The sequence below is a fragment of the Haemorhous mexicanus genome, chromosome 3, assembly GCF_027477595.1.
Source record: "Haemorhous mexicanus isolate bHaeMex1 chromosome 3, bHaeMex1.pri, whole genome shotgun sequence".
NCBI classification, from domain to species: Eukaryota; Metazoa; Chordata; class Aves; order Passeriformes; family Fringillidae; genus Haemorhous; species Haemorhous mexicanus.
Genome location: NC_082343.1, coordinates 35,331,934 through 35,353,090, shown reverse-complemented (window position 1 = coordinate 35,353,090; position 21,157 = coordinate 35,331,934). Strand labels below are relative to the sequence as shown.

General features: G+C 46.3%; 1 protein-coding gene across 1 annotated transcript; it reads left to right on the top strand.

Moving 5' to 3' along the window:
* Nucleotides 1–4,971: 4,971 nt before the first annotated feature.
* On the top strand, nucleotides 4,972–11,477 carry LOC132324819 (cytochrome P450 1B1). The gene is made up of 3 exons (XM_059841342.1): nucleotides 4,972–5,108; nucleotides 5,889–6,905; nucleotides 8,569–11,477. Exons 1-3 carry the CDS (start codon nucleotides 5,089–5,091, stop codon nucleotides 9,179–9,181), a joined length of 1,650 nt encoding a protein of 549 aa, XP_059697325.1. The 5' UTR covers nucleotides 4,972–5,088; the 3' UTR covers nucleotides 9,182–11,477.
* The last annotated feature ends 9,680 nt before the right edge of the window (nucleotides 11,478–21,157 follow it).

Sequence of the window (21,157 nt, the reverse complement as noted above, 5' to 3'; positions counted from 1 at the left end):
AAACTCCTTCTGAAAACAGGCTCAGCTATCATAGACGGTCAAATTGCCAAGCCAAAAGGACTTGAATACTTTTTGATGCAGAAAACATCTGGGCTGATTGTCAATCACTCCATTCAAGTAGAGCTAGGACTTGGCCAGAGCCCGAACTCTAATTGATGGATATCACTTAGCACATTCTTAAAATGAGACTCTTAAAAACAGCAATTATGAATAGGAAACCTTAGGATTAAAGATCTATCAAACCATTAAATAATTGGATCCTTCTGAAACTTCTGTTGGGATAGAAATTCTTCAAACACAGTAGACTTCTTGAATTCTTGGCTGAAGTACCTCTGTAATAACTGAAGAAACAATAAATGAAGAAAACCACAAAAGCGGCAATTTGGATTTAAAAGAAATCCAAAAACCTGTGAGTAGTTAGGAAATAAAGACAAGATTCTGAAGAGACGTGGCTTCTCACAAAAGAGATAGTGGAACACTGGCTGGCTATAAACACTACAATACTCTGATAATAATTCTTATCACAAATTCTGAGAATTCTCATTATATAATCAACTTATCAACAGGAAGTATTTGAAGGAGTTAAGACAACCTTTTTAAAGTATTCATATAACATTAACAGCAATCCTTATTTATCAGTATTACCTATAAAATCTAAAAATAACAAAGGTTACAAACTCACTGACAACAATCCCTAAAACTCTGAACCATTGGAGAATCAGCTGATGACCCCACAGATAGGATCTGATTGATGTTTCTCAAATGCTCTGTCTTCAGAGACACTTTGAGTAATTGAATCCTTACTAATACTTCTATCTTTATATGGTGCAGTCTCTCTCCCTGAGAGGCATTTTTCAAAATAGATTTCCATCTACATCATATTTGGAATAACATTGATTTGCATTGATTTTCCCTTCTTTTTTCTGTATCTTGGGCAAAAGCCTGGTGCTTTCTCACTTTTCTCTGATTTTGGACAACTTTCTTTTTTTTTTTTTTTTTTTTTTTTTTTTTTTTTTTTTTTCTTTCCACGCCCATCTTTTGCATCTGAGACTTGATCATCTGATATATGCTGTTTCTGTCACTTCTGTGGGACTAGCCTGTTGAAGAGCTCGGTGTGCCTCACTCAACATGTGCTGCACCCGCGAAAAATCTCCAACTTGAGATTTTGATGGAGGCTGAAACTGTGTGCTGGCTGCTGCGGTTAGCTGGGTGCCCATTGCCCTGGGATCGGAGAGGGGTGGTACCTGGGGCAGCCTCTGTACCCTGATCACGCCCCGTCTCTGCCTGTGCCGTCACGGGAGTGTGGACAACCCCGCCCCGACCGCGCCTCCCCTGCGCTCGTCTCGGCGCAGGCGCGGTCTCGGAAATGTCCTTCTCTCTCTGATCGACACCAGTACAGCTCAGATCCCATTCTGGCCCCGTGCCAACACCCGCAGCCGGCGCGCGGTCCCTGCTCGGCCGGTGCCCGTCCCGCGTCCGCGAACTGGGGAAAAACCCTTCGCGCCCCGACTTCCGGGTCCTGCATCATCACCACGCGTCTCCTGCGTCTGCCTACGGGCACCGCCTGGAGCCCTGCAGCTGCTCCAAGTTTACTGCCCGCGTCTGACGTGGACGCTATGATTTGAGAGCCCTTCCCGGACGTCCCGCGGGTCTCGCCCTGCGCGCGCGTCCCTGGCACCGCGCCAGCTGAGGCCGCCGCCGTCGGTGTCATGCTCACAGCCCCCGCGCCGAAACTCGCGTCCCCCACTGCCTCCGCGCTCCCCCCGCCGCTCGCCGCCGCCGCCGCGCAGCCACGCTCGCCGCGAGCTGGGCTTTCGGGGTAGAGGAATTGGAGGCGGTAAAGCTGCTTCCCACTCCCTCTCATCGGGAGCTATTACCCGCTCCCTCTCATCGGGAGCTATTTCCCGCCCCCTCTCATCGGGAGCTATTTCCCGCTCCCTCTCATCGGGAGCTATTTCCCGCTCCCTCTCATCGGGAGCTACTTCCCCGCTCCCTCTCATCGGGAGCTATTTCCCGCTCCCTCTCATCGGGAGCTACTTCCCCAGGGCTGGTTGGGACCAGAGACAATCTCTGCTTTGAGCTTTGCTCTCCTCCCCCCGCCCCTGTGGGATTCACAATTAATGACCTTTTAGCTCTACTCCGGGATCTTGCCATAATTGCCTCTAACATGATCCTTGCTGGGGATAAAAGCTTCAAGGCCGTTTTACCTTTTTTCAGAGATTTTCACAAGGTGTGTGGCTGCCAGACCTTGTAAGGCTGACAAAATCCTTAACTGTTCCTGAGAGCATGTCCCCTCCATGTTCTCAAATCTCAACCTTCTTACCAAAAGCTGAATCATTTGCAAGGTCCGTCCGGAGGTCGCCCTGGTCACTGGCCCCCCCGTCAGATCTGGATGCGAGTCTGTTTAGCAGAAGTTGAATCTTGGGTCTTCTGTGTGGATTTTTTTTTTCTTTTTCTTTTTTTTTTTTTTTTTTTTTCTTTTTCCTTTTTTTTTCTTTTTTTTTCTTTTTGGGAGTGCCTGCTTCTTTTCCTTGTCCTTTTTTGTTCTCTTCACGGGCTGTGTTTCAGCGGCTGATGTCTGGTGGCGTGGCTGCCTGCCAACTGCCCACCTGGGTGCTTTCTTGCTGCCCAACGTGTCGTGGTCTCTCTTTTGCAGCCCATCTCTTGCAGCCGTCTCTCTTTCCGCCCATCCGGGTTGTTCTCTTGCCGCCCAGCTCTTGCAGCCCACCTGGGAATGCCAGATGCCGGGTCTTTCTTGCAGCCAAGCCAGGGAACGCCAGTTGCCGCATCTTTCTTCGAGCCCGCACAGGGAACGTCAGTTGCCGTAATCTCTCTTCGAGCCCACCCAGGGAACGCCAGTTGCCGGGGGCTGTGTTTCTAGCCGGTCAGAGTGACCCCGACTAAAGTTCGAAAGTTCCTTTTCCCAGCCCGGTGCTTGAAGAAAAAGTCAGGGCTCTTCATTTTTTCGGTCTCAAGATTGTTTATTGCATCTTATCTATAAAGTTCTTTCTCCCTGTCCAGCCGAGATCCGTTTGGCAGGACAGCCAGAGGCACTCCCCCCTCCTCCAGGGCGGTGTTATCTTTATATACTACAAACTACGTGTACAATATTTACAGTTATTTTCCAATACCTATCATCTATATTAGACAGTGAGTTTCTACTTTAGACCAATCTAAAAGTGCCAACATCACCAGACAAGATGGAGGTAGAGAAGAAGAAGAAAGGCTAGACACGCCCAAATCCCTCCATCTTGTCACCAGAAACCCCTATACCAAAAATCTTAAAACCTACATTTAGACTCTGTAATTATTTATTCTTACACTATTTACACTATTGTGGCTTTTATCTCTTTCTATAAAGGTGACAAGTTATTCCGTGGTTCATAATCGAACCCACTGGTGTTCTGGGCTGTGTGCCAGGGTCTCCGAGCCCCCTGGCAAGGGTCCCAGGAAACTCCGGACTCCCAGAGGGATGTCCTGAGTTCCGACACCTTCAAGTTCACCCTAGAAGTGGACCTGGGAAAGAGAAGCTCACTTTTCCCAGCTCTGCTCAGAAAAAGTGGTTTTGACACCTCTGTTACTTGGCAATGACAGGAAGAAGCTCCAAGCCAACAGATGATCCGAGGCTGATGCTAGTCTGAGTAAGAAGGAGCATCACCACCTGGAAGAGCCTGGGACAGTGACAACAGGCAGGATTACACTTTTTACCAAAGACAGAAGCAGTCGCAGCCTGGCCAGGACAGGGCTCACACCCTGAGCTGGGCTGACTCCCAGCATCTAATTTTGTCTAATCCCTAAATGCTACCAAAACATCGTATTTTCTTCTCATGACGTGACTGTAAAGAATCTGAAATAAATGTTGTATTTTGATATTTTTCTTGTTACTGCAAAAATGTCAAGAACAAAGCAAAGTCGTTCTGTTTTCTTGGGGAATGATTTCCTCCGTATCTGGGGGTTTTGCCATCCCGGTTCCCCCGGGGCGCCGGAAAGCCCGGGGGGGCTTGGAGCGCCGTACCCACACGCCTCTCGCCAGCTCTCCCAGTGCGGGCGGAGGCGCCAGATTTAAGAGTAAAAGGCGCCCTAAGCGGGAGAGGAGCGAGCGCAGGGCGGAGGCAAGACCGGAGGGCACCGGAGCCGGCCGGGGTGCGAGCTGCCCGGGGCTTCCCTGCCTCATTCTCCCCGGAGCTGGTGTCAGGTATTGCGAGGAGGGGTAGGGGCCCGGGAAGGAGATGGCTGGAGGCTTTCCAGCCCCGGCTCACGCAATGCTAACTCCGCACGCAACGGGGAGGCGACAGGCGGAGGAGGGGAAGCTCTTCGGCTTCCTCAGCCCCTAAGATGCAGGAGAGACTTCGCCTCCCCACAGCGAGAGCTGCGAGCCCGCCCGCCACCCCTCTCCCCTCCCGGCACCTCCTCCGCTAAAACTTTTGGTCCCGGCCATAGAAGCGTCTGCGGCTCAGCCGCTCTGCTTGGCGAGGGCCCAAGGGCAGCTGGCAAATAACTGCGACCCCTCAAGCCAGAGGACGGGCCAGGCAACGGCGATTTGCCAGAGGGCCGTCAGCGTCCCTCCCGCACCGCGCCGCGCACCGCAGAGGCCGGCGGCTTTAAAGCCGGGAATGGCAATGCCAGGCACCCAGAGGTGGCGGCTCCGGTTCCGGCTGAGCCTGAGAGCAGCGGGCCGTCCTCTCCGCGCCCTCTGAGCCGCTCGCCTTCGCTCCCTGCGGTGGGCTGGGCTGGCCCCGTGCGTCCCGTCCCCGCAGCCCAGCAGGCGGGTAGGAGGGAGAGAAAGAGGGAGGGGGCGCAGCAGCCCGCTCGCTCCCGGTCCGCGGAGCTGCTCGGGGCAGGTGGCTGCCTTGGGGCGAGCTCCGAAGGGTTAAAGAGCTGGGAAGGTGATAACTGCGCCGGGATCGGGCGCAATTGGCATTTGCCTGCACATGACCTGCCAAGCTCCGGGTGACAGGTACCGGGGCTCTTAATGAGTTTCCCAAACGCTTGGATCTGAACGCCGTCGCCGCTCTTCTCGGAGCCGCGGCTGTCCATTAGAGCTGCCGCCGGCTGCACAGCTCCTCTCCATCCTCCTCAAGGTCTCGGATGGAAGCAGCGTGCAACAGGTCAGTTCTCCTACAGAAACCCGCCGCTTATTTCACCCCTTCATACTCTCGCTGTTTCTGAAAGGCTGGAGCGGGTGGTCCCCGGGCACGGGGATGGGAAGTGGGACCAATCACCACTGCCACGCAGAGTCCTCAGGCATCCTCCGCAGCCCATCCCCGGGGCGGCAGACCGCCAGCCTGAGATGCCGCGACGGACCCGAAGGTGCGGGGAGGAGGGAAGGGCTCGGGACGGAGAGGGCTCCGCTGCCGCGTGCGGAGATTTCTCCGGAGCAGCGGGAAATTCCGACAGTGGGGCGGGTAACCCGTTTCTCGCAGGGGCTTTTTCGCCGGAGGAAGGGATGTGCAGCGCCGGAATTAACCTGTCTCCGACGCACGGCAATTGCCTGCATCTGCGGAGGCTCGACAGGCGAGAGCATCCTCCTGCTCTCTCTCCTCTGTGCCTCTCTCAGCCGTGACCTGTTGGATCTCTCGCTGAGAACTTTCCCTATCGCCGGAGAGAGAGCAGCGGCCCCCCCTCCAAATACGACTTCGATCTCTTATTAGGAGCTTGCCACTTGATTATCGATTATCCCTTGTTTTTCGCACAGGATTCAAGGGGACTTTAGGCACACGAAGAGCGCATAGCAAGGACTTGCGCGGACTCCGAGCGCTGGGACGGCTGCCGGGGTTCCCCTTCGCCACACCAGTGGGCCCCGTCCAGGCTTCCTCTTGCTCGCGGGACCTAAAGGTCCCCCCACCCCGCGGGGACGCTGCCCGCTGACTTTTCTTTTTCCCTTGCAGCATGGCCTTCGAGAGGCTCGGGGAAGCGCTGCGCGGCATCCCCCCCTTGCAAAGCTCTCTCCTGCTCCTCCTCTGCCTGCTCGCAGCCATCCACCTGGGCAAGCTCCTCTTGCAGCATCAGCAGCGCCGGCGGCAGGGCCAGCGCCGGGCGCCGCCGGGCCCTTTCCCCTGGCCCCTGATCGGCAACGCGGCGCAGCTGGGCAGCGCCCCGCATCTCTCCTTCGCCCGGCTGGCCAGCACCTACGGCGCCGTGTTCCAGCTGCGCCTGGGGCGCTGGCCCGTGGTGGTGCTGAACGGGGAGCGCGCCATCCGTCAGGCCCTGGTCCGCCAGGGGGCCGCCTTCGCGGGCCGCCCGCCCTTCCCGTCCTTCCAGCTGGTGTCGGGAGGGCTCAGCCTGGCCTTCGGCGGATACTCGGAGCTCTGGAAGCTGCACCGGCGGGCGGCGCACGCCACGGTGCGCGCTTTCTCCACGGGCAGCCCCGCCACCCGCCGCCTGCTCGAGCGCCACCTGGTGGGCGAGGCGCGGGCGCTGGTGGCGCTGCTGGTGCGCGGCAGCGCCGGCGGCGCCTTCCTCGACCCATCGCGCGTCCTGGTGGTGGCCGTGGCCAACGTGATGAGCGCCCTGTGCTTCGGCAGCCGCTACAGCCACGGCGACGGCGAGTTCCTGCGCATCGTGGGGCGCAACGAGCAGTTCGGGCGGGCGGTGGGCGCCGGGAGCCTGGTGGATGCGCTGCCCTGGCTCCAGCGCTTCCCCAGCCCCGTCCGCGCCGCCTACCGCGCCTTCCGCGACCTCAACCGCGACTTCTACGGCTTCGTCCGCGGCAAGTTCCTGCAGCACCAGCGCAGCCTGCGCCCCGGGGCCGCCCCCCGCGACATGATGGACGCCTTCATCCGCCTGCAGCGGGAGCAGCCGTGGCTGCAGCTCGAGCACGTGCCCGCCACCGTCACCGACATCTTCGGCGCCAGCCAGGACACTCTCTCCACCGCCCTGCAGTGGCTCCTCATCTTCCTCATCAGGTATGTGCCGGCGGAGGCGGCAGCACATCGGAGCGCCCCACCGGCCTGGGGTGGGGGAGAACATGCGAGCCCGCCCGGGGTGCGAGCGCCCGCCAGCCCCGGGGGGGAGTCCCGTTTAAACTGCTCTGCATGGGCAAAGGCGCTGCTGGGAGAGCTCCCGCGGCGGGAGCAGCCGGGCCGCCCCAGCGCACGGAGCTCCGGGTCCGGGCATAGCCGGGGGCGCGGCCCCGGCAGGGACCCGCCGTCGGGTCGCGGATCTGCGAGACCGACAGCGCCAGCCTGAGCAGCGCCGGGTGCCTCAGCGGCCTCCGATTAACTAACACGGAAGCTCTGGGAAACTTGCCAGAAAGAGATAAGGAAGTATAAAAGAAAATAAATCCCACCCTACTCAGGCGGTCGGGTTATGGTGTATAAGGAGAGGCTGGCAGAAAGGCAGCCGACTAAAACCTGAAAGTAACAGATTTTAGCAGGTCAAGATCAAGGAGATCATAGGAACAGGATAACAACCGCTTAAGCACGGCAAAGAGTTCGTGCACCGCTTTACAAACCCGCTATTATGCTGAGCTGCCGTTGTGTGTGCCTTCCTTGCCATTGCGTGACTGGGCAAGGCAGACCCCTTGGGCAGCCGGCGGGAGCGCTGCCCTGGCATCGGCCTGTCCGCCGGGGAAACAGAGAGGGGAGGTGGTTTAAGAGAAGGTGCCGACTCTCTTGCCTATCCTGGCTTTTCCTTTCACCGCCTGCTTAATTTGTAGGCATATGCAAACACTATCTACTCAGTCGCTTCTTGAGAAAAAAGGCAAATATGTAACACTCCAGCAAAGGGTGTGATACCCCAGTGTTCACATAATTTTTGGGTTTCTCCCCATTTCTCGTGTTTGCCCAGTATTTGACACGTGAATCTGCTGCAGGAGGAAAAAGCAAGGATGCAGAAGCCAAACTTGAATACTTAAAGCAAATGAAGGGTCCTGGGCAGAATGTGTGCTTTTAGACCAGCAAAAGGTGTATTAACATTTTGATCTTGTTTGGTTACTGTGTAGCCTTCCAAACTGTCCAGACTTCAAGACAGTCAGCTTTAAATAAATTAGTGAGAAAACATAATTTGATATTAATTAGAAAATGTCTTCTCAAACTAAAAGTGGGAACCTCATAAAGCCATTCTGACAATTTAATAATTGAGATTTTTTTTTCTAACTTAGAAACCTGCAGGCTTTCAAAGATATGAAATATGTCTAGGGATAACAAACTCCATGCTAACTTTTAAAAGTCACATACAGAGTTGGAAAATCCAAATCTTGTTTCCATGGAAAATGCAATACTTAGAGAAGTAATTCTAGTTTTAAAATTAATTTTCAAAGTTGGATGAGAATATTCAGTTTCAGCACACTTTGGGTTATTGTTATATTTTTTGTGTGGAGAATCAGTTACATGGGATATTAAAGTAAAAACTGAGCAAATCTAAAATTACACCAGTGAATGGGAAGTTTGTTTTTTTCTCTAAGTTTTCAACTACACATTCCTGCAATACATTTAAACTCTGCTCAAACTGCATTATTTAGGATAGCAGTGAGATTCTGTAAAAAATGTTTGCAGCAAGCATTACTGCAGCAAGAAAAAAATCTTTGAAAGTATTATGTACGCACACACATCTTGCTTTAAATGACAGGTACCCGAAAGTGCAGGCTAAAATGCAAGAAGAAGTGGATAGGATTGTTGGAAGAGACCGTCTGCCATGTGTTGAAGATCAGCCTCACCTGCCCTACATCATGGCTTTCCTGTACGAATCCATGCGTTTCAGCAGCTTTGTGCCTGTGACTATCCCACACGCCACCACAACCAACACCTTCATCATGGGCTACCTCATTCCCAAGGACACCGTCATCTTTGTCAATCAGTGGTCAGTGAATCATGACCCAGCAAAATGGTCCAACCCAGAGGATTTTGATCCAACAAGATTCCTGGATGAGAATGGGTTCATCAATAAAGATCTTACGAGCAGCGTGATGATTTTCTCATTGGGGAAGCGTCGGTGTATTGGAGAGGAGTTATCCAAGGTGCAGCTCTTTCTCTTTACCTCCATACTGGTGCATCAGTGCAATTTTACTGCTAATCCAAACGAGGACCCTAAAATGGACTTTACCTATGGGCTGACCATTAAACCTAAGCCATTCACCTTGAATGTTACGCTCCGAGATACGATGGATTTGCTTGATCAGGCTGTCCAAAGACTGCAAGCAGAGAAAGCAGCCAGTGAAAGTCAGCTGTCAGCAAATGCCTAAGCAATAAACCTTGCATCTACAGATAATCCCCCTCTCTCTTTTTAGACTTATATAACTCATATCTTGTTCTGGTGATATTTTTGGTACATAGCCAATACTACAGGTTATAAAAGCAGGAAGAAAAGTTGCACAAGGTATAATTCAAGTCATCTTTTTAATTCTAGAAGGAGAGCCAGGGGAACAATATATTAAATGATAAAACATATGCAATTTGAAAGTAAGCCTTTTCTTTTCTAGCTTGTTCACAGAAGTTGTCAATGTAAAGTGCTTTTTATCTACTGACTGTTTGGAGCTTCTCCAGGAACTGTCTCTATAATCCTTTCCATGTCTCCATGCGCTATGCCTTAACTCTAAGTTTGCCTTCAGTGACTCCACATTCAGAAGTGAAATGTCTTATTAAAAAAACAAACAAAAGCAGTTGCTCAGAGCACTGCAACTGCAGTGAATTTACTTCTGAGTTTACTTTGCTAGAAACTGCCATAGGCTCATGGCAGCTCTGGTGTTCTGGCTGCTGGGATGTATGTTAATGCCTCAATAATATATGTTCACATGATTTTTGGTAAAATGGCAATGTAAAGTCTTGCCTTCAGCATTCCAAAATGTTTACATAAATGCCTAAAACAATAAAAGTCTTGCTTGTAAGCATGTTTGAAACTAAAATTCATGTCTTATATGAAAAGTAGCAGAATGTCCTAATATAGTAACTTTCCACTAAGTTTTGAAAGATCAGAATTTCTGTCACTAGATGGCAAGGGTGATACAAATCATATGCTAATCTCTTCATTATCATGTTTATGAACAAAGTAATTATTTGAATTAGATTTATAAAGGTACTGAACTTTTTGTTTCTTTAGAAAGGAGTTAATATGGTTGTCCCTAAGCACATAAGTAAGTCTAGTAAAATCCACATTGGCCAAGGTAGGTAGAAGTGAGATTGGGGGGGTTTATACTAAAATGTTAATGCCACAAGCCTCAAGTAAAGCTTAGAGCAAATTATACCTCTACTCACTAGTCATTCTGTTAGGGTGAGTTAAATAATGTATCTGAAAATCAACTATGTACTTTTAGTACAATTTGTTTGGAACAAAGTCTCAGAAGGAAAATTAACATTACATGTCCTGATTAAAGTACCCATTAACTGAACAAAAAGTACTTTTACAATATTTGTGAGGCAAAGTTCATAAACTTTTTTTTAAAAATACCTCTTATTTTAAAGTAAAACACACATGAAACTTTATGGTGTTGAACCTCCAGCTAATGTTTGTTTCACAAAGCTGCATATTTCTCTAAAAAGCAAACAGCCCTACATAAATGCCTGATTTGAAAAGTGCTGGGCGCTTCTTAGGAGCTGCAGATCACCTTCAATTACATCTGAAATCCATCAGACATGAGAGTACCTCACATGACTTGCTGTTCTCAACCGAGTACCAGATAAGGTATTAGGAGAGCCAGAAAAACAAGGTTACAGGGCTACACAGTGAAGTAGCTCTGCTGAGACCTAAGCAAGTAAGATTTGCACTGTGACTTCTGATAGATGGCCAGTCCTAGTCACGCTGGCAGCAGGGACAGAGTTCCTACCGGCACTGGGAAGAGCTGGCCTAACAACATAATCCCCATCTTAAGTATAAGTTCGCTACTGATTTATAAAACCCAAATCAAGCCTGCAAGCACTGCTCTATAACCCCACACAATAATAATGTACCTGCTTAAAGTCTCTGGCTTCATATGGCATCTATCATCTGTTTTAGAGCTAAAACAAGCTTTCTGCTACATACACATGGAGTAACCTCAGGTGTTTTTCTGAATTATGTACAAGTTTGTGGTATCCCAGAACTTAGCCTATATCTGTGAAAAGTTTTATAAGATACTCAGCATTTTCATATGGAGATCTACATTAGATCAAATGCTAGTAAGACAATTTTTCTTGTACCTTTGTAAGTGCTATTATTATTAAAAGAAATAAAATATGTAACCTACAGCTGAATAGCTATTCTAATGCAAGGATCATCAATTCGTATTTTAATAAAACATGTCTTTTGCAGTTTTTTATCCTTCCAAAAGCTTTAACTGTTCATTGGCTACTAGTGCAAAATCCATCCACACTGCTCATGTCAGTCAGGGGGTTACATACTATATAGCTCTTGGTCACATAAAGCCACATGTACTCTGTGAAGTTATTCAAATTTAGTAGCACTTATTTAGAATGTATGCAGTCATTTAGCAAGCTAAATTCTATGGTAATTTTGAGATGTATCATTATGTTACCAAAATATTAAATAAAATTATTCTTACACTACCATTGCTTAGTTTATATACAGCTTTCTAACATCAAGATAAAGAAAACTATTATTTCCGATTTGGAAAGTATTATTATTTTGGATATTTGCTCATATACTTTGCACCTTCTTCCCATTCCTGGATTTTAAGGTTTTTCCTCCATGCTGTCCTTACAGCTTCTCAGGTCTGTCTGCCTTTCATACCTTGCTATCTGTGTTCAACTTCCTAATGCTCCTTGCTAAGAACATTCCCTGCTGCTTGCCTCAGCATTGATCTGAATTCTCCCATGTCTTTTGCTTTTTTCAAATACGTGTTAATCTCTCCTCAGCCTGCACAATCTCCTCTGCTATGTCCTTCGCTCTGGCATTTCATTTTACTTCCACCTTCCCTATTTTTAAGCTCACAGACTGGTTTTCCTTTCTCTTTTTCTCTCCTATGGATGCCTCCCTGCTGGCATCTATATACTCCTGACACTGGGCACCAATTCATGCTCTTTTGGCTTGGGTACATAGTCAGGAGTGCCAGGAATGGAAATCTCAGGGCCAAACAGGCCCTGCAGAGCAACCTCTCACGAAATGAAGGCAATCCCATGGTGAAGGGTGGCTGCTACTGCAAATGTAAAGCATTTCTTCATGATGAAGCATCTCCCCCCAGCCCTTGGCCTTTTCTTCAGTCTGCTACACAAGCCTGCTTACTTCAGAGCTGTCTTAGAAATGACCACATTTTCCCTAACTCCAAGGGAGTGAAATAAGATCTGCGTGGGACAGGAGGCTGGGCAGACTGATAAGTAGTAGTTTCCTTCTGATTTGAGATATTTTCAGATGGAGTTTCCCCCTGTGGGGGCAGGATCTAAGTTCAGGCTGAGTTGGTGAAATCAGGAGCACAAGTTGAAGACAACTTACAAAGTCCTCCTAGGAAAAGCCAAGGGCCTGTGGATTAGATGTAGTGCCCAGAGACAGCCTGTGCAGCGTGTACATGGCAGGGGCTGGCTAGTGGGGCAGCGCTGATTCAGAGCAGGTGTCCCTGGGTAAAAGCCAAGAGTACCTCCCTCAGCAACCTGTGACTGGGTCACCACAGCAATACCAGACAAATACAGGTTGCTCTTTCTTCAGGAAGAAAAGCAGAAGGAATCTAGGCAGCTGTATTCAAGGCAAGAGCTCTCCTTTAAAAGTCTTCTTGCTCAGGTTATAGTGATTTCAAGGGTTAGGAAAGCCAAATGTCATCCAATGCTTGCTTTCTCTGCGTATGTGTGCACACACACACTCAGCTTATCTCCCCGAATTCTACTAAAATCCTTTATTCAGGTTGAGATAAGGTATTAAAAAACCAAAACAAACACCATAAGAAGCAAAAAAGCCCACAAACCCCCCAAACAGGAAGCCTGGACTTAAGCATACATTTCTTGCAGAGCTGGTAACTCTCAGACCACCCAAATACATAACAAGGAAGGGGAGTAAGTAGGAGCTATTAGTAGCTAGCAGAGTTGTTATGGAATATGTTTATACCAGTCAAGTGTACCACTACTGCCCCAATGAAACCAATGGAAATTTGCTGGCTTCAGCAGGACTTGGTTCAGAGCTGCTGAAATCCATACCAATAATACAACAATAAGGAAAAGGACTCATCAGAGCCTGAGCAACAAGCACCGCTGTAAAGGTCTGTGTGGGGGCTGTCCAGGATCTACACAACTGCTGTTGGTACCAGCACAATCATGGCGCAATGCAACTAAATGCCGTGCCAGTTAGTTTTGCATCAGACCCGGTGGGGTTTGTGAGTTTCAGGGACTCATGCATAGGTCTGTCTATAGGAAATTGTTTCAGAAAATCGAACAAGAGGAATCAGAGACTACACAACTGGGAACTCACATTTTACCTGAGAAAAGTTGAGGAAATAGCCTTGAAAAGTAAACAGTTAACATTTGCCTTTGCCACATCTTTAATTTGGTTAAACACTACTCAGATCTTTAATTTGCCCATGTAACTAATTCAGCTTGGGATGACAATGAAAGTGGATCTGGCTTTCTTCATGACTGAAGAGAAGGGCTGAATTCTGAATGGCGCTGTTATTTTGATATACAATACAACATGGACACAACGATTCAAGTTTCAACAACCTCTGCTGTTTACCACCCTCTATTTCTGCAGTTTTCCATGTTTCAGTCACTTGTACTCAGACCAGGCTAACTCACTTAATTGTCAGGTGAAAACAAGCTCAGTGTTAAGCACAGACAGTCTGGAACATTTAAGACAGCTGTAGCTGATGCTTTGACAGCCCTACTTTTGGGCTTTTTGCCAACTTTTCAGACAGCTTCATGAACCAAAAAAATTGTTGCTTGGTTAGTGTTGTCCTGTCCTTCTTTACTTAGAGCAGATCTTGCTCCAGCCCAAAAGCACAGAGCTGGGGCTACCCAAATCAGAAAGGAGTGTCTCAAGTCCCTGTGCTCTGGGTCTTTGCTGGATGTCTGGGAACAATGATCCATCAGAATAGTTAACTCAGGATAGGATGCTCGGGCATTTCAAGTGCACATGGGCAGACGCAGAGAAGGGAGTGGATTCAGAGGGGACTCATTAACGGTGCATAAATCAATTGCTGAGCTATGCAGGAGTCATTTGCTGGAGTGGCTGAGAGCTGGCAGAGGAAAATATATGTCTGGACTTCAGCAAGATTCCAGCTGGGAAGGAAGTGTGCACAGGATCTCTGATTTCCAGGAAAAGAGAGGTGGTGATTTTACATTGCTTGTAAAGACACATACAGACACAATATACCAGGGTTAGGGTGATAAGAATCCATAAGATATTAAAGATCTTCCCATCGGCAGCAGGGAACATCAAACTGAGAGCATCAGGACCAAACCTTACCAGCTTGAAAACAGGATGAGTGCTTATTTTTCTGAAAACTTTGGAAAAAAAAGTATGTCCAAAAAGTAAGTCCTGACTGCCTGTTAAGTCAAATAAAGGATCTGGAGGCAACAAACATGGAAGTGAGAGCTGAGGAACTAAACACGAGGGATGGGCTGCAGGATTTGAGAACAAAACAGGTCTACAACAAAAGTCCATCATTCTCCTCACCTTGGCATCCCCAGTACCTGAGAACAACAGAGGAAGAGACAGGAGACAGCCCAGCTGCAACAGTCTGAACACTTTTTGGGGGAATCTTCCACTTGACACTCAGAAGAGCAGTAGAAGAAGCTGGCACTACACCAGAGAGAAACATTTCTGATCTAGAGGGTCTGTTCAGAGCAACTCAGTGTCATTTATTTGAGCAAGCTGAGCAGGAAGAGTTTGGTATCAGTTGGTTATTCTCACACTATAATTTTGTCTTCAGCTGTATCTAGGCACGCTCAATACCCCCCAAGGAAAGACTGGCATATATATTGTGGCGTGCTCCAGAACTAGGCTTAACCTCTGGTATTATTGGTATGTTTTCAGTGGTGGCTCAGACCAGGCTTTATTTCCACAATCTCCTTTCTCCCAACCTGACCTCTGGTAAGAGCATAACTGTTATCATGCAGAAACAGTCTTCTAAACCTCTCATGATAACAAATGGGATTTCACATAATCACATTTTCTCTGCTAAAAATAACAGAACAGCCTCCACTTATCTAGACTGTTCTGATCATCATAATAGAAGTGGACATGTGGAGTGAGACACCTTGCTCCCAGTACAAAAGCAAGATTACCAAGCAAGATAAAGTTTGACTTCACAAAGTACAGTTTGCAATTGTCTGCAGAAGAGCACACAACAATACCCCATGCTTCTTTTATGCTTTGTATTCTGTGAAGTATTTTCAAGCTGCAATTCAAAAATTTAGTTCAGCTGTATATCTTCTTTTTAATTACACTTTTTCACTCTACAGAGGAAATGCATAAATTGTGAAGCTATTAATCTTCTGTGATTCACAAAATTTAGATAATTCAAGTCTTAAAAAGTGCCACCAGAAAGTAAACTAAAACTTCACAATAATCACCCTAGTGAAAAAATGGGACTCCTAAATGAACCTTGGTTTCATTGTAAAAAAGCTCATTTTCCTTCCCATCATTTTTGTGTACTGCTGCTGGGACACAGCGCCGTGCTTCAACTTGTTCTAAGACACAACTCTGTTCATCTCTCTGTTTCTGGCATAAGAGAGGAAGAGCTGAACCTACACTCCAGAACAATATGTCCTGCAGGGATGCTTTCTGAGCAACCCTTCCAGGTGGCACAGGAACAAAAGAGGTGTTTTCTACCAGTTTTCTCCAGATAAGAATTCTTTCTCTCATGTGCCTAACATCCTGCCCAGCCTGCATCTTTCCAGTATGTGAGGAGCACCAGTGCCACAGCAAGCTGAGGGCAGATCAGCCAGTGGGGCTTTGGTCAGAAACTGCACAAATAGTCTTTAAAAAAAAATCAAACAAGGAAGAATTCCCATAAAGGAGGGAAAGAAAACAAACAAACAAACAAACAGAATAAATAAATATTTAAATTGACTAGGTTCTCCACAGAATTCCAAGGCAGATCCTCCAGTGACATCATACCTGAACTGAAACTTTGTACGAAAGAACCCCTACTCCTGATGCCATTAAGACTGATATATTTAGCACCTGTGTGTGCAGACTTACAGCACACTGACAACCTTGTTCTCTACATTTGAAGGTTAAGGTAATTTCCTTGAAGTCATAAGCAGAAACAGAATACAAAACATTTGTCTCACAATGTATTCACTACACAACACTGCTCAAATATCTTCACGCCTTACTTAAGCCAGCAAGATTCCTTTCCTATCTTCACAGGCGATCTCTCACCCTAATACAATACTTTTCTGCTTGAGTAAATAGCTCTAGCCTGTTCCCAGAGTTAAGTGTATACAGTAGTTTTCATTGTGCATAAAGCCATAAAACTGCTCAGCAGAATAGAAAGGAAAGTTCCTGGAATAAGTAGATGTTCCATCAATTGTCTGAATGACTGAAACAGTAAAAGCAGAGGAGATGCATGAGGCTTGCATACTAAGCTTTTGCTCTCAAGAGGACAGATTGCTTTTCCTAGGATTTATGAAGAGTCAGTTAATGAAGTGACTGGACTTCTTTAGCTCTTTTTATAGCCCCTAGACTGTGTTGCTGTTAGCATATAACATTTTCCCTAGCAAAGATCCAGTTAGCACAGCTTCCTGCATCCTTACATTCATATACAGCCAAGGTCTTCATGTAATTCTGAACAAGTTACTCCCTGAGGATTTGTCATCCCTCTCTTTTCTTCAGAAACGTCCCTGAAATACACGCATCTCTAGGTGGCAAAAGTCATTTATCTCACTTAAACCAAGCCAAAGATACTCATTTTTATTTTTCTGATAAAGGCGCTCTCTGCCTTCTGGGGAAATCCAGCTAAGCTTGATTATATGCTAATAGAAGCAGTTGTTCTTCAGGATCAATAGCAAAGATTCTCTGTGTTCAGAGGAATAAATATAGGGAAAATTGGAACAGCTGAGAAGTGAGAAGAAGAACACATCAAAGGAGGAGAAATAACAGGCCAAAGAGAATAGAAAGAAATATTTTATCCCATGAAGGAGAATGAAAGTGAGGAGAGAGAACGTGAGCAGCTGCTAATGGTAATTAGCCCCATCCCCACTACAACAACTCCCCAGGGCACCCTAGGGACCACAGACTGTGAGATTGTGATTGTGACATGCACACCCCCTGCAAAGGGCAATTTCTGCCATCTGCCCCTCAGCCAGCCTGCTTACACCAAACACACTCAGCTTATTACTGCGCCATGTCCTGCCTTTACTGCTTCCACACCAAATGCTAGAGAACTGTATTTTGTTCTGCCCTGCTTAAAAATGGAAATGTTAAGCTACAGAACATCATTGGTGGTGCAGCTAGATTAGGAAAAGAACAATACTCTTATGCTGGTGGGACACATTTCCTTAGGGATTGAGGGAATAAGCCACACTGGTTTAGCTAGGCCATGTTGCAGAGTCTAACCCAACCACCTTATGTCACAGAATCACAGACTGGTGGAGATGAGAAGGAACCTCTGGAAGTCATCTGGCCTGACACCCTGATGAAGCAGGGCCTCCTGAAGCTGGTCTGGTTGTTCTACTTTCATGTTAATAACAGCTACCCACAGTGCTATAAGCATTTTCCTTCAGATTTTTTTACAGTAAACACATAGTAAATTTATTTACCACTGGTTCACTTTCTTCCTTAAGTTAAGCCCATATGGTCAAAACCCTGGGAAACACACTGCTGTCCCTAGGAAGTGTTCTTCCACAGCATCCTTCCCCACTCTTACTGGATGAGAAAATCCTTCCCTTCACTTTCTTTAGGAGGGATCCCCACCAGCAGGATGAGAGAAAGGCCATATAAGACAGCATGAGTGCCCATCTCCTGCTGTTTTGACCGGGATTTTATGTGATTTTATGTGCATTTGCTCCCTGCTTCAGCACACAATAGAGGATCTCTCTGTCCAGAACGAACTGTCAGAGACCTTCCTCCTGCTGAACTGAGCCATTAAGTCATTCACGTCTTCCCCAGATGTTTCTGTTTTCTGAACTAACAGGAACCACATGTACTCCTGGCTCTCCCTGAAGGTCTGGGCCAGCACAAGCAGAGGAGGGGGGAATTCCCCACTTGACTTCAGGAAGCAGGCGCCTGCAGGAGCAGGGTTGGTCCAGGATGCTTCCCAAATGAGGGCTCTAACAAAGAACCATTTCCAAACCACTGAGAAGAGGGCACACAGGTGGGACCAACTGTTGAAAATGCTCCTCACTTTCAAAAGATTTTAATCCTTTTACACTTCTAAATAGTACTTCACTGTCTTTGATACTTGTATTATCAATTAAGCACTACATGCAGCAAACTCACCTAGTAAGGTGAAACAGCCATGCAATTTAAGACATGGAAAATTAACAGTAGTGCCCTGTTTGCTCACTGAGTTTTAGTGTAGAAGTCTGTGTTTATTGTAATGGTCATAATGTAATGAAAGAATCTAAGCTTTTCCCTTAGCTTTTAAAAAACAAATACCTTATACTATTATAACCTATTATATTATTATATATATACATATATTATATATAATATATTTTATATATAATAATTATATATATAAATATATTATTATAACCTAATACTGTTATCTGTTCTCATGTTTCCAAATATCAATACAACTATGGTCAATGCACAGCATGCCTTCAGTCAAACTTTGTGTCCCGGCTTTAAGACAGGAAAACCTACAGAGCAACACACTTGCAAACACCTAAGTCCCTAATCTGGCCATCACCTTTTACTGACTTTTTTTCTTTTTTTTAAATTTACTACATACTGAAAGTTAAATTCTAAAGTTAAATTACAATTTATGCCAATGCAAATATGGGCAGAGGAATTCACGCCACTGAATACACTTCAAAAAATAACTAGAAATTAGAACTCTACCTTGTCCTTTCCAGTGTTTGGTTTGTGGGTTGGAATTTTTTCCTTTGCTGTCTCATTATTACATAGATATTGGTCAAAACACCTTGCAAAATGCATGCTTTCCCAGGCTCTAAAAACATTCTATTTACTTATCAAAAACAGGTATCAAAACTCTACTTCAAATTTTTAGAGTCTTTCTTTTATCCAACACACAAAAACATGTGTTTACAGATGCTCACCAAACCCAGCATGCTTAAACTGTGCCACAGAAATGATCTCCAAATGTATTAGAAGGTACATCATGTTTTCAGCTTAAATGCATGTGGTTTATTGCCTTTTAGTTCTGACTGCTAAATAGCAGCACTATTTGAAAAGACAGGCTTCAGAGACATATGACTCTTGGGTAAATGAATTTCAGTAGCAGCACAGGCTTACACAGTAAGGCTGGAAACTAGCCCAGTGTTTTTCTAGGATATTTCTTTTCCTTTGTCTAGCTTTGGACAGGCTATATATATTTTCAGTACTGCTTCTTGCAAGGTGCTGGCCCGCAACCTGTGCTCAGTAAAAGGCTTGGACTCCTGCAGATGTCCTGTGAATTCCTCCACTGAAACTTGAACTCCATCAGTTTGAATCCCTTCTTCACAAAGGCACTCAGACATGAGTAAAGAACAAATTAGAGAGAATCACCACATTCCTATGCTGGTTTAAAAGGAAAAGAAAAAACCAAAAAAACCAGACCACCCTAATTGTAATTCTGCACTTGCAGTTTTCAACTTTTGACATAGAACCCCAGGATCATTTATACATACTATCAGAGAACTTCTCTGCCAGTAGCCTGCAAGGCATGACAAAGCCACATTTTTTGTCCAGGAATAAACTAAAACATGGGGTTAAAGTTCATAATTAGCTACAGCTCCATTCAAAGCCCAGTGATCTTAACGAATATCAGTAAATTTCAAAGACTGTCAGGTTACTTTCTTCTCCCAGATGAGCAAAACAGATTCCAGGAGACAAAAAGAGCTTGACTTCTGTCTCCATGCCCCCAAGAATCATTATTATTTTTAATGAAACACATTGAGGATCCACACTGCTGTCTGCAACTTGGTTTATTTTTAGCTGGCAATGTAGTTAATAAAAACCAGGTACAAACTTCATCCTGCTTAAAAGCACATCTTGGAAATCAGACAGCTCTGCTAAAGTCCTTATAATACAAGATTTTAAGATACATCTAAAAAGCCATAAACCAAACTGTTCTTAATATGTCATAAAAGAACTGTTTATCTATGTGCATGCATTGAAACATCTGATGTTGCACTTTTCCATTTATAGGGAAAGGCAACACTATCAGAGAGACCACACACTATGGCACATTTAGTACCTGTTAGGAAAATTTCAGCATGATTTTAATTATTTCCAAACTTAGTAAATCCCCTTCTACCTACTTGCTGGAAGGGTTTACATCAATTAAAATGTACTATCCTGTAAACTGTTTAAATGCCTAGAAAACTTCAATTTGCATCCTCGTTAGGAAAATTCTTCTCCTTCTAATTGTCCAGCAACAGCCTTGGCCACAACAACATAAAATGCAGTTTGAGAGGTAACAGAGTACCTAGAATGCCATCCAGATGTCCCTGTATTGCTCTCAATACCTGTGAGGAATTGTTTGTGCTGTCTACAGAGCTATCCTGCACTGCCAGAAAAACCAAGAGAGAAGAGATGGGCCACTTGGTTACAGTGACACCAGACTCAGCTCCTTCAGCATTTGTATCTAAAGGCTAAACCTCTTGAAAAGCCAGGGCCATGAACCTGCTATCCTACATAGCAGATAGGATATGGCTGTGAATCTCTTTAGAAATTTGCATATGCAAAACCAAACACATTCATTCATCTTAGGACACCACCTTCAGGAGGCAAGACTATCTGGGATCCTGCCCACCCAAATCCCAGGGAAGAGCTCAAGCAAGGAAAGACAGGTACAGAGACTACAGAAGAGGAAGCAGCACCTTTACTGGAAATTATATGGGCACATGGGCCAGGAAGAGAGCCTCACACTCCATCTTTGGACTCAAGTCTGGTGCACCTGGACATACTGTGATCTATCATGCCCTTGATAATCAAGGGCCAAAGTTTACCTGAAACATCTCCCTCATACTGGGCTACTCATAGCATTAGAGCCTACAGGCTGGTTTTTTTTCAGAGCAGAAATACACAGCCAGGGGCAAAGCAATAACCCTGTAGTCATGTTGGGGCTTGCAGCTTCAGGAAGCCCAGCATTAGAGATTTCCATACACAGTTACCCTGGCAGAGGGAAAAA